The 14,450-nt window shown below is 35.2% G+C and overlaps 2 protein-coding genes across 2 annotated transcripts; both read left to right on the top strand.

Moving 5' to 3' along the window:
- The first annotated feature begins 269 nt into the window (after positions 1–269).
- Positions 270–1,208, top strand: LOC105466452 (olfactory receptor 5D13). Its single transcript, XM_011715426.2, has one exon. The coding sequence runs from the start codon at positions 270–272 to the stop codon at positions 1,206–1,208; it is 939 nt and encodes a 312-aa protein (XP_011713728.2).
- Positions 1,209–9,673: 8,465 nt separating this feature from the next.
- LOC105466451 (olfactory receptor 5D13-like) lies at positions 9,674–10,631 on the top strand. The gene has a single exon (XM_011715425.2). It carries the CDS (start codon positions 9,687–9,689, stop codon positions 10,629–10,631), a length of 945 nt encoding a protein of 314 aa, XP_011713727.1. The 5' UTR covers positions 9,674–9,686.
- The last annotated feature ends 3,819 nt before the right edge of the window (positions 10,632–14,450 follow it).

Here is a 14,450-nt window from a genome sequence, read left to right as displayed (position 1 = left end):
AAAATCACCTGTAGGCTTGGCTAAACCACAAATAGCGGGTCTCATCCCAGAATTTCTGTTCAGATGGTTGATGGAGCTGGAGAATTGGCAATAGTAGGAAATTCCCAGGAGGTGCTGCTACTGCTGGTTTGATGACCACATTCTGAGAATCACTGTTCTATATCACTTATCATAGAAACACATGAAGCCTATTTCCTCTCTCTCTTTCTGTTTCCTATCCAGTTCTGCTTTTCAGGAATAACTTTTTTCTTTTTATTCCAACAGGTATCATGATGGCATCTGATGAAAATCAAAGTGGCACACCCACTTTTATTCTCTTGGGTTTTTCCCAATACCCAGAAATCCAGGTTCCACTCTTTTTGGTTTTCTTGTTCGTCTACACAGTCACTGTAGTGGGGAATCTGGGCATGATAATAATCATCAAACTCAACTCAAAACTCCATACGATCATGTACTTTTTCCTTAGCCACTTGTCCTTGGTAGATTTCTGTTTTTCCACTGTAGTTACACCTAAACTGTTGGAGAACTTGGTTGTGGAAAACAGAACCATCTCTTTCTCTGGTTGCATCATGCAATTTTGTTTTGCTTGCATATTTGGAGTGACAGAAACTTTCATGTTAGCGGCAATGGCTTATGACCGTTTTGTGGCGGTTTGTAAACCCTTACTCTATGCCACTATTATGTCTCAGAAGCTCTGCGCTCTTCTGGTGGCTGGGTCCTACACATGGGGGATAGCGTGCTCCCTGACACTCACATATTTTCTTCTTGAACTGTCGTTTTGTGAATCTACCTTTATAAATAATTTTGTCTGTGACCACTCTGTAATTGTTTCTGCCTCCTACTCAGACCCCTATGTCAGCCAGATGCTATGCTTTATTATTGCCATATTCAATGAGGTGAGCAGCCTAATTATCATTCTGACATCATATATGCTTATTTTCATTACCATTATGAGGATGCCTTCTGCAAGTGGGCGTCAGAAAACCTTCTCCACCTGTGCCTCCCACTTGACGACCATCACCATCTTCCATGGAACTATCCTTTTCCTTTACTGTGCTCCTAATCCTAAAACTTCTAGCCTGATAGTTAAAGTGGCTTCTATATTTTACACAGTGGCGATTCCAATGCTGAATCCATTGATCTATAGCCTTAGGAACAAAGATGTCAAGAACATGTTTGAAAAATTAGTTGTCACCAAATTGACTTAACACGGAATATAATATTCTTAGATACGTTATTTCTGAAAAAAATGATTTACTATCCTACAGAATACCCATCTCTTATAGTGCAATTGATTATTCAAATTATTTAATCAATAGACTATCAGTTAATATATTCATGCCAGCATAACCTTTTGAAATTAGTGAAATAGCTCTAAATGACATGAAACCAAAAAATCTAAAAACTAAAGCTTTTATATCATCTGTTGTAGTATTTGTAAATTATTTTAAAATACAAAATAGAAGGAAATATTTTAAAACCATATATCTGATAATAGGTTAATATAAAAATATATAAGAAACTCATTCACACCAATAGCAAACAAAACCCAAACACCCTGACTTTTTTAAATGGCCAAAGGACCTAAATAGACATTTTTTTTTTTTTTTTTTTTTTTTTTACCAAAGAAGACATGGAAATGATTAACAGGTATATGAAAATATTATCAATATCACTAATCATCCAATAAATGCAAATCAAAATTATACAAGATATCACCTCACACTTGTCACTATGGCTCATGAAAAAGTCAAAGATAACAAGTGTTGGCGTGGACATGGAGAAAGGGAAAGCTTGTATACTGTTGGTGGGAATGTAAATTGGTAATAGTCATGTGGAAAACAGTATGTAGCTTCTTTAAAAAATTAAAAATAGAGTTACCATATGATTCAACATCTTCAATACAGGGTATATTTCTTTTTTTTTTTTTTTTGAGACGGAGTCTCGCTCTGTCGCCCAGGCTGGAGTGCAGTGGCCGGATCTCAGCTCACTGCAAGTTCCGCCTCCTGGGTTCGGGCCATTCTCCTGTCTCAGCCTCCTGAGTAGCTGGGACTACAGGCGCCCGCCACCTCGCCCGGCTAGTTTTTTTTTTGTATTTTTTAGTAGAGACGGGGTTTCACCGTGTTAGCCAGGATGGTCTCGATCTCCTGACCTCGTGATCTGCCCGTCTCGGCCTCCCAAAGTGCTGGGATTACAGGCTTGAGCCACCGCGCCCGGCCAATACAGGGTATATTTCTAAAGGAAATGAAATCAGTACGTGAAAGGGATACTTTCACTCTCATGTTCATTGCAGTGTTACTCACAATATTCACAATATGTTAACAGCCTATGTGTACATCAGCAGATGAATACACAGTGGAATACTACAGTCTTTACAAGGAAGAACACCATGCCCTTTGCAACACTGTTGAATATCCATGATATTATGCAACATACCTTTTATTTTTTATCTAGTTTACATTTGTAACTACTAAATCAGCATTTAAAAAATTTCTGTTTACATTTGAGATGATCAAAACAGTAGCAATTTGTCTTTTAAAAAGTTATGGAAATGTTTGACTGCAGTGAATCTCTATATCCTACCTGAAGTGAAAAACCATGACTGGCTCTCAAGTAAAGAATGGAAGTGAGAAGAGTGACTGACCTGGTTAAATTAGTGAAGAAAATAATTGCAGAGTTATATTCCTATCACACCAGTTCTCCAGCAATGGTTCCTAATAAAAATAAAAACTCAAAAATAACAGATAAAGAATTCAAAGCATGGATCGCAAGGATGCTGAGTGAGATACAAGACAAGGTTAAAAATGAAAACAAAGAAAATCCTTAAGCAATCTAAGAAGTGAAGGAAGAGATAAACATCTGAAAATAAAATCAATTAGAACTTCTGAAATTGAAAAACTCACTTAAGAAATTTCAAAATACAGTTGAAATATTTATCAATAGACTGGACCAAGCAGAAGAAATAACTTTAGGGCTAGAAGGCTGGTCTTTTGAACTAATGCAGTCAGGTAAAAATAAAGAAGAAAGAATTTTAAAAAATGAACAAAGTCCTGAAAAAATATGGGATTATCAAAAGCTACAAAACCTCTGAATTACTGGCATGCCTGAGAGAGAAAAAGGTAAAGCAAACAACCTAGAAAACGTGCTTCAGGAAACAAAGAACATTTCCTAATCTTGCTAGAGAGGTAGACATGCCGAATTCTCAGCAGCAACCTTGCAAGCCAGAAGAGTTTGGAAGCCTATTTTCAGCATTTTTAAAGGAGAGAAATTCCAACTAAAAATTTCATGTATCACAAAACTAGGATTCATAAGTGAAGGAGAAATAAAAACTTTTCCAGACTAGCAAGCACTAAGGAAATTTGTTACCTCTAAATTAGCTTATAAGAGATCCTTAAGGGAGTTCTAAACATTGAAATAAAAGAATAATATCTGCTACCACAAAAATATCCTTAAGTACATAGCCCACAAACCCAACAAGGCAACCATAAAATAGAAACTACAAAGCAATCAACCAGCAATTTGATGGTAGGATCCAAACTTCACTTACCAACATTAACCTTGAATGTAAACATTCCACTTATATGCCACTGAGTGACAAATTGGATAAAACAAACAAGACCCATCTGACTATCAAATTGCTGTCCTCAAGAGATCGTTTTCACATGGAACAACATAGATTCAAAGTAAAGGGTTAGAGAAAGATCTGTTATGTAAACAAAAAATAATAGAGAGCAAGGATCACTATTCTTACATAATAGAAAACAGATGTTAAACTTACAACAGTAAAAAAGGATAACGAATAACATTACATAATGATAAAGGATTCAATTCAAAAATAAGACTTAACTATAGTAAATACATATGCACCCAGTATTTGAGCACCCATATGTATAAAACATGCATTTCTAGGCCTACAACCAGCCATGCAATAATAATGGGGGATTTCAACCCCTCATTGACAGTGTTAGACAGATTATCAAGGCAGAAAACTAACAAAGAAATTCTGGATTTGTTTGACACTTGAGCAATTGGACATAATAGACATCTACAAAATACTACACCCATCAACCACAGAACATACATTTTTCTCATCTGTACACAGAACATGTCCAAGACTGGCCACATGCTTGAACATAAAGCAAGTCTCAATACTTTTTTTTAACAATGAAAAGCATGTCAACCATACCTTTGAACCACAGTGGAATAAACATATAAATCAATACCAAGAAGATCTTTCTAAAACACACAATTACATGGAAATTAAACTTGCTTCTAAATGACTTTTGGGTAAACAACTAAATTAAGGCAGAAGTAAAAAAAAAAATTTCTTTGAAATAAATGAAAACAGAGACACACACGGCAAAATCTCTAGGATGCAGCAAAAGCTGTGTTAGGAGGAAAGTTTAGTGTGCTAAAGTTAGAAAGATTTCAAATTCATGACCTAACATCATACCCACAGGAACCAGAAAAAGAACAAACTAATCCCAGAGCTGGCAGAAGAAAGGAAATAACTCAAATCAGAGCAGAACTGAATAAAACTGAGACTTAAAAATACATGTAAGGAATCAAAGAAACCAAAATAGAGTTATTTGAAAGAATAAACCAGATAGATAGACTGCAAGCTAGATTAACAAAGAAAAAAGAGAAGATCCAAATAAGCACAATCAGAAACAACAAAATGACAACCAGTTTCACCAATATACAAAAGTTCTTCAAAGACTGTTATCAACACCTTTTTGAAAACAAAATAGACAATCCAGAGAAAATGGGTAGAATCCTGGAAATGCACAACCTCCCAAGATTGAATCAGGAAGAAATTGAAACCCTGAACCAACTAATACCAAGTTCTGAAATTGAACCAGTAACAAAAAACCTACCAACCAAAAAATGTCCCAAACCAGATGTATTCACAGCCAAATTATACCAGACATACAAAAAAGAGCTGTTACCAAGTCTACTGAAACTATGCAGGAAAATGTCAGAGGGGGGGACTCCTCTTTACCCATTCTATGTAGCTAGCACCACTCTGATACTAGTGAGTGGCAAAGACATATGGAAAAAATAAAATTATAGGCCAATATTCTTGATGAACATAGATGCAAAAATCCTCAGCAAAATATTAGGAAGCCAAATACAGCAGCACATCAAAAATTAATTCAGCACTACGAAGTCGGCTTTTTTCCTGGAATGCAAGTTTGGATCAACATATGCAAATCGAAAGTATGATTCACAACATAAACAGAATTAAAAACAAAACCATATGATCATCTCAATAGATGCAGAAAAAAAATCTTTTGATAAAGTCCAACATCCCTTCGTGATAAAAACACTCAACAAACTATGTATCAAAGGAATGCGTCTTGAAATAAATAACATCCATTGATGAAAAACCCACAGCCAACATCTTACTGCACAGGCAAAAGCTGGAAGAATTGCAAGAAGACAAGACTGCTCACTCTCATCACTCCTATTCAACAGAACACTGAAAGTCCTAGCCTAAGAAAGCAAACGAGGAAAAAAAAAGGTATCAAAATAGGAAAAGAAGTCAAACTATCTCTCTTTGATGATAATATGACTCCATACCTAGAAAACCCCAAAGATTCCACCAATCCACTCCTGGAACTGGTCAACAATTTCAGTAAAGCTTCAGGATAAGAAATCAATGTACACAAATAATTAACATTTCTATATACCAATAACATTCAAATTGGGAGACAAATGAAGGATGTAGTTCAATTTACAATAGCCACAAAAAAGTACCTTGGAATACATCTGACCAAGGAGGTGAAATCTCTCTACAAGAACCACAAAAAAACTGCTGAAAGAAATCATAGATGACAGAAACAAATGGAAAAACATTCCATGTTCATAGATTGGAAGAATCAATGTAATTAAAATGGCTATAAAGCCCAAAGAAATGTACAAATTCAATGCTATTCCTATCAAACTACCAACCTCATTTTTCAGAGAATTAATTGTTCTAAAATTCATGTGGAATGATAAAGGAGCCGAAGTAACTGAAGCAATTATAAGCAAAAAGGACAAATCCAGAGTCCTTACATTATCTGACTTCAAACTATATTACATGGCTACAGTAACCAAAACAGCATGGTACTTATTTAAAAAAGCAGGCATGTAGACCAATAGAACAGAATAGAGAACCCAAAAATAAAGCTCCACACCTACAGCCTTTTGATCTTTGACAAAGTCTACAAAAATAAGCATCGAGCAAAGGACACCCTATTCAATAAATGGTACTGGAATACCTGGCTAGCCAAATGCAGATGCTTATCTTTTACCATATACAAAAATTAACTTGAGATGTGTTAAAGATTTAAATGTAAGACCCCAACCTCTAAGAATCCTGGAAGAAAACCTTCTAGCAGATACCTGGAATTCTGGAATAAAACCAAGCCATCTACAACAAAGTTTCTATGTCCTAGGATAAATAGCTTCTGTTGTGTTAGTGGTCCCAGGTGGAGACTCTGACAAAGTTTAGCCAGGTTTTCATGAGTCCAGAGAGAGCCTAAGTGGATATAATTATGGAATATTTAGGTGTAGTGTAATCAATTGATTGGTTGACCCCCAATCATTTTAGAGAGTTAAATGTGCTTCCAAAATACATATGTTATTTTAAAGAAGGTATGGGCAAAAAAGATATTTCAAGACTTGATTTTATTATTATAAGCTTGGAAAAGTAGCATGCTCATATTTGGAAGAAAGCACAAATTACTTTCCATGAAGTAAATCAATTGTTCCAAGGACAATACTGATTATTTTATGATAGATGAAAAAGCCAGAATGCACATTCTATTGTTCATACATCTCAAAAAACACAAGATATATACACAAAGACATAAAGATAAAATGTTAACAGCAGTTATTAATTGTTGCATTCTCACTGATTTATCATTTCCTTTGTGTTATATTATCGATAGCATGTTTTCTATGTGAATGTGTATATTTTCCATCATGAAAAGTTCTAAAATAAATTAATGAAATAGGTTTGATGAGAGACATTGTCTTTAGTGGTTTATGAGAAATTACATTATTGCAAAATGCCACACAGGGAGGTATTTAACCTAATTTCTGAGTTTGTGTTTTAAAAATAAGTAGTTCAGTAAAAGTTCTCTAGGGTCTAAACCCCCAAGGTCATGAAGGCCTACATAAACCCTAGCTTTTGTTTCTAGGAAGCCGAATCAACTTCGAAACCTCCTTCTCTCTCTCTCTTTTCTCCTCCTTTCCCTGATTTTTTTCCTGGGTATTAAAAAAGAAATATATTCTCAGAATACTAATTTAAATTTATTGTGGACTCCTGTTATATTTATCAACTTCTTAATAATTTAAATGATACTCGAACTCTGAGTGGAAACTTCCTTGGAGATTAGGATCTTCAGGTGAATTGGCTTCAGGTCAGTGGTATATCTTGTGTTATCTTTCACTAATATGGGGCACCCTGAAATCCTGAAATCTTTGAAGTAGGAAACTCCCCATTAGTCTAAGTGCTAAACAAACTGAGTCTGTCTTCCCAAGGGCTTGGTTTGTTGAGTTCTGATGGTCAGATGAAACTAAAATCATATCTCTTCTTATAGAATTTATACAAATACTTTTTTGTTACTGTGAACATTTTGAAGATGTATTTGTTACTGGCTCAACTGATTTTTAAAATCTTCATTAAATTAAAGAGATTTTTGAGATTATGAACTGCTTGTATTTCCAGATGTCTGTGCTTTCTCAAAATAATATTTCCAAATAGAACCAAGATTGCATACTCAAAACAAGATAATCACATATGTACCTTTAAGGTTCAAATGACCCTTATTTTATCAAAAACCTCTCCAATATCTAGAGTGGCAATGTTATTGTCACCAGAAATTTTGAGAGTGAGTATGTAACCATTGGTGATTTTTACCACATTCTCTGACTTGCTCTTAATAACATGAAAAGCTTCGACAAAACACATTTTATGCTACTCTTGAATTCAGAGATTCAATGAGTATTTAATAATATATATGTTAGTAAAGCTGCCAGATTAAAAAATAAAAAATTAAAACATAATGAACAAAGGATCTAGATGAATGTTAAGAGCATCTGTAACACTAAGTGATAAAGCACTAGTGAAGGAAAGAAAATAAAAGAGTAAAGGAATGTGTCAAAAATTTACCTTTATCATTTTAATAATGTTGCTACATTATTTTAGAAAACTAATGCAATTATTGTAGCATAAAGATGGGATCAACAGAAAGGTTGAAGATATGCAAAATTATATTTCCTTCAACATCCAAATATATTTTAAAACTAGAAAAATTACCATGGTGACTCATAAAAGGTGTCATTCCTATGATCCTCAGACTGGGCATCTGCCATGTAGCCATGACAATATTGTCTCCTCCAGTGCTTCACCTGTACAGACCCTTTGCCATTTTTAGTGCTAAATTTGTATGAATTGTTAAATTAGTGCTCTTGAGAGACGGGTGAATCCTTTGAGGTCGGGAGTTTGAGACCATCTTGGCCAACATGGTGAAAGCCCTCCTCTACTCAAAATACAAAAATTAGTGAGGCATGGTGGCAGGCACCTGTAGTCCCAGCTACTCAGGAGGCTGAGGCAGGAGAATCGCTTGAACCCAGGAGGCCAAGGTTGCAGTGAACAGAGATCACACCACTGCACTCCATCCTGGGTGACACAGCAAGATTCCATCTCAAAAAAAAAAAAAAGAAAAAGAAAAGAAAAGAAATGTGCTATTGAAAAGCACAGACCTTCAGAATGCTGGAACTGTGAAAAACACATTTTTAAGAATACTATAGGAGAGTTTTCTATCTAAGAGAAAACTACAGTAATACCTTCTTATCTGTGTTTCTTCTTTCCATGTTTCAGTTGTGGTCAACTGCCATATGAAAATATTAAATGGAAAATTCTAGAAATAAAAATTCCATAAGCTTTAAATTGTGTGCTCTTCTGAATAGCAGGATTAATTCTTACACTATTCCATTCTATCCTGCCTGAACATGAATCATCCCTTTGTCCAGAATTCCTGTGCTGCAGATGCTACCCTCTTTCTTAGGAGCTGTCCATTTCATCCTTTCTAACAAAGAAGAAGAAGAAAAAACGTAGATCAACTGTTGCAGCATCATCACAATGCTTGTGTTCAAATGACCCTCATTTTATTTAATCATGGCTCCAAAATGTGAAAGTAATTATGTTAGCATATTGTGGTAATTATTTTCTTTTATTATAAGTTATTATTGTTAATCTTGTACTGTGTCTAATTTTCCAATTAAACTTTTTCATGGGTATGTATATATAGGGAAGAAGCATAGCATATACGGCAGTCGGTACAATTCGTGGCTTCAGGCACTTACTGGGAGTCTTGAAATATATCCCTTGTGGCTAAGGAGGGATTACTGCACTGTACTGCAACCTCTGCCATTCAGGGTCAGCCTCAAAATCCAGCTCATCACTAACAAGCTGTCTAACCTCAAACAAGCTCCTAATTTATGCATGCTTCAGTTTCCTTCTATATAAAAAATGGGGCTACTTATTTTAAAATTCATTGCATTATTTGAAAATCTAAATTAATATGTTTTAATGTTTCAGCACAAAGTTTGACACATGGGTAAATGTTATATGTGTAAGAGATAATTATTTCTTTTATTATTATCATTTCAGATTTTCTCAGACAACAACCATGTTGTTAGCTGAAGGAAATCAGAGTTCTGGAGCCATGTTTACCCTGTTGGGCTTCTCAGAATATGCAGACCTCCAGGTTCCTCTGTTCCTGGTCTTCCTGACCATCTACACAATCACAGCGTTGGGAAACCTGGGCATGATCATGATCATCAGGATCAACCCTAAACTCCACACCCCCATGTACTTTTTCCTCAGTCACTTGTCCTTTGTCGATTTCTGTTATTCCACCACAGTTACACCCAAACTGCTGGAGAACTTGGTTGTGGAAGACAGAACCATCTCCTTCACAGGATGCATCATGCAATTCTTCCTGGCTTGTATATGTGCAGTGGCAGAAACATTCATGCTGGCAGTGATGGCCTATGATCGATACGTCGCGGTGTGTAACCCTCTGCTCTACACGGCTGTCATGTCCCAGAAGCTCTGTGCATCATTAGTGGCGGGGCCCTACACATGGGGTATAATCTCTTCTTTGACACTCACCTATTTCCTCTTGTCATTATCCTTCTGTGGGCCTAACATCATCAATAATTTTGTCTGTGAGCACTCTGTCATCGTCTCTGTCTCCTGCTCTGACCCCTACATCAGTCAAGTGCTTTGTTTTGTCATTGCAATATTCAATGAGGTGAGCAGCTTGGGAGTCATCCTCACTACCTATGTTTTCATCTTTATTGCTGTCATAAAAATGCCTTCTGCGGTTGGACGCCAAAAAGCTTTCTCTACCTGTGCTTCCCACCTGACCGCCATCACCATTTTCCATGGGACTGTCCTGTTCCTTTATTGTGTGCCCAACTCCAAAAACTCTTGGCTCATAGTCAAAGTAGGTTCTGTGTTTTATACAGTCATCATTCCCATGTTGAACCCTTTGATCTATAGCTTCAGGAACAAAGATGTGAAGGAGAGTGTTCAAAAGTTAATGAACCACTCAATACAATTGTGTTAAAGACTTATGTTCCCAAAATGAATTCAATGTATTATATTGAGGCTCATTCCATGCTTTTAGTAAAGAATAATTTGGATTAGTTAGTTGATTCACCAGTCAGATTTTTAAATCTATTTTAAGAAGCCAGTTATGTGATCACTTCATTTTTATTCACTTCTGTTTTTAGCAAAATAGTTGTGAACCATATGGGCTATAACAAGTGCTATGGGTTAAATGTTGTCTCCCAAGTTATTTAAGTTCACCCAGAACCCCAGAAGTAATCTATTTTTGGAAATAGGATCATTGTTAATATAATAAGGCTAAGAGGATTACAGTGGGACCTAAATCCAAGAACATCCAACGAGTGTGTTCTTATAAGAGACAATAAGGGACAACAGAAAGACACACAGGGAAGAAGGTCATGTGAAGGCAGAGGGAGATGGTGTTTGCTGCCACAAGCCAGGGAGCAAGGAAGGATTCTCCTCCACTGCCTTCAGAGGCGGCAGAGTCCTGCCAGCACCTTGATTCAGACTTTTGGTCTTGAGAACGATGAGAAAATCAATTTTAGTTGTTTTAAGCTGCCAAATTTTGGATAATTTTTTGTGGTAGTCTTAAGAAATTTACATAACAAGTAAATATTAGATCATAAAACCTAAATCTCTTGTTGTATCTTTTGGCATGCTAAATAAATTTTCAAACAACATTCTTCAATTCCAGTTTAGCAATGAGAATGTCAGGTTTACAGAGGAGATCTAAGAAGCTGAATAGGAGTGTGCATTTGTAAGAATAAGTAATGACAAGCTAGGACACGGTCTCTAAGTCCTTCTGAATTCTTTGTTCTTTTCTCCCTCACATCCTTCTGTGCTTTTATAGACAGTAATATTAAACATGATGACTCCGAATATCAAGTAAAAATCTTGATTTTATGGGAAGTTCCTGAAAGATTACCAAGAGGATAAAAATTTTTAATATTGTTAATCTCACAAATGTATGTGTTAAACTTGATTCTTTAAATTCTATTTACCAAGAGTCGATATCATGATAAATTTCAGACATAAGTAATATAATCTCTGTTTTGCTTTTTAAGGCAAAATGTTACCTCTGTTTACCTCTTGCTAATCATGGTTTGTGTTACATAAGTTTCCCCAGGACATGGACTGTGTCAACCTGGTATTGTTCCTTCACCTCACCTTTGAGATTAAATATTAATTGCTAACCCAGAGTTACTGTGTTCACATCAAATAAAGCTTTCAACTTCATCTTATGCTATAAAATATACCACCAAACCTTCTCTTATATATGTGAGTGAATAGACAACTATAAAACGTAAAATAAACCTTTTTTATTTTTAAGTTTTCTTAGCTGTGCACCATGGATCAGAGATAACTTTACCATAAGTCTGAGCAATTACTAACATATTGTATCACACATTTTCCAGATAATGTGACCCACAGTTTGTTCACCCTGGGAAATAAAATTAAAACTTGCAATTTTAATTTCACCTTGGATTGGGTGGTTTTCTTGGTGTGTGTATATGGCGTTGTGCTATTAAAGGATGCAAAATATTACTATCTCTCTTTCAACACATATATGAGAAATTAAGCCTTATCAATCATTATCCTTCAGAACAAATGTGTTTATTACATACTTGCTGTTATATTGTCTTGTATACGGAGACGGGATAAATTGTCTTTGATCATGAGTTTCTGAATAGAAGCAGCAAGAAGGCGACAAAGAACAATACAAAAAACTGAGTAAAAACTGAATGTTTATTTATGTTCTTTTAATTCATTAAAACATCTTGCTGCCTCATCAGAATTTCCACCATATCAAGGGGAATCAAAGTTAGCAATTTTCAAACCTTCATACACATGCAAACCACCTGGGAGGGTTGTTTGTAAAATGTCCATTTTGGTACAGAGAATTCTACATTTCTAGCAAACTTTCAAGTGATCCTGTGGTACTGGCCCTTAGGTCCTCTCTGGATATCAAGGATCTAAGCAAACATATATCTATGTCAAATTTTTGGTAAGTTTTTGTGGTAACCTTAAGAAATTTATATAATATTCATCATCAAAAATATACATTGTTAAACATAAAACATATACGTTGTTAGACATTTATATATATATGTCTAAACAACACTCCTGTCTAATTGTGTGTAGAGTCACTAGAGGCCATTTAAAATAAATTTTTGTTTTCTCCTTTTTTCTATTGGCAATAACATGATTTTAGTGATAAATTTTAATAATTATGAAAACATAACAGGACTTTTTAAAACTTAAACATTTAAATTAGAGAAAAAGTTTTCATGATTCTTGTATGCATCTTAACATACATACTCTCCCTTTTAAATAAGTTCTTCGCATTGTTTAAATCTTTGCAGACAAAGCTTTTCAAGAGCAAGTCAGTGGAAACTAGTACAGCAGGAGTTGAGATAGCCCTGTGCATGATACGCTCACCATGTCCCAGAAGCTTTGCTCCATCCACCCAGCAGGATGTTAGACCAGGGCATATAATCTGTTCCCTGTCACCCATTCTCTGAGTGTATTGCTTATCTGTTCCCTGTCACCCATTCTCTGAGTGTATTGCTTATTGTGGGCACAATGTAGTTAACATATTTTAAAATAAATATTCTGTTGCCATTTCAGATTGATCAGTTCATCCGGATAGTGGATTTTTTGTTTGTTTTGTTTAGTCAATTTTGATGAATTAAGGAATCTCAGAGTCCTCACTCCTTAGCTGTCATTTTCAACTTGTCTAAAAGACACTTTCTACCAGTACACATCAGCCTTCTCCACCCGTTTCCCACATTTCCACCATCCTTCCTCTCTCTCATGCACCAACTCCAAAAGCTCACAGGTAGTTGAGAAAGCACACTCTACGTTATGCCATGTTAATCCCCAGGCTGAACTCACAGATTTGTAGCACGAGGTACAAAACTGTGAATGAATCTCTGCAGAAGTTAATAGACTTCAAAATATTTTCGCATTGGAAGTAATTTTAGTAACTGTATTTCTATGAAGGTATGTATGTTTCCATTCAAATATCACCTTCTCACAGAATCCATCCTTGGCAACCTAATATAATGTGATGGTCACCCCTATCCCCTTAATTTGATTAATGTTCTTTCATAGCTGTAGGTGATATTTTAAGTTCATGTAAGAATTTATTTGTTTGGTATTTGTTTCTCCCAGTAGGAGACAAGCTCCAAGATGGCTGAAATTTCTGTTTTATTTTTTCTTCTATCTCCAATACTTAGAAAAGTAACTTAGAAATTCAGCCTTCAATATACTGGATGAATTACAGGGGGAAAGAAACAAAAAAATTCAGACTAAATTAATAATATTTAGCATGATGTCTTATTTACCTAGGTAAGACTTCTGGTGATGTCTCCTCAATGAATATGGCTCCCATTTCCTATTCTAAAAACCAAAGAACAGGTGTAACGTAATCAAAGATGATCATGGTTCTTTATATGAATGATTGTGCTGCTAATTATTATACTGTGGAAACCTTTCTTTTTCTAATTGTAAGTATTTACTTTAAGCTGGATACTCTATAACTTTTTGACTATTTTACATTTGTCAGCACCACAAAAACAGTGCTCCCATTATCTACAATATGTCTCATAACTAGGCTTGGGATTAATTTTTAAATATTGTTAAGTTCAATTTAGAGATCTTTTCCTTCAAGCTTAATTTAGATTACAGAAAACATGAAAAGTTTCTTCAATATTGTAATTAATATTTCAGAAATTTTGGTTCATTTAATTAACCTCGTCACAGAAATCCAAACATGTATTGTTCTGGATTTAATTATTAATAATATCTCTGGATT

Source organism: Macaca nemestrina, chromosome 12, assembly GCF_043159975.1.
Source record: "Macaca nemestrina isolate mMacNem1 chromosome 12, mMacNem.hap1, whole genome shotgun sequence".
Taxonomy (NCBI): domain Eukaryota; kingdom Metazoa; phylum Chordata; class Mammalia; order Primates; family Cercopithecidae; genus Macaca; species Macaca nemestrina.
The sequence above is the reverse complement of the archived record's forward strand: the minus strand, read 5'-3'. Positions and strand labels throughout refer to the sequence as shown.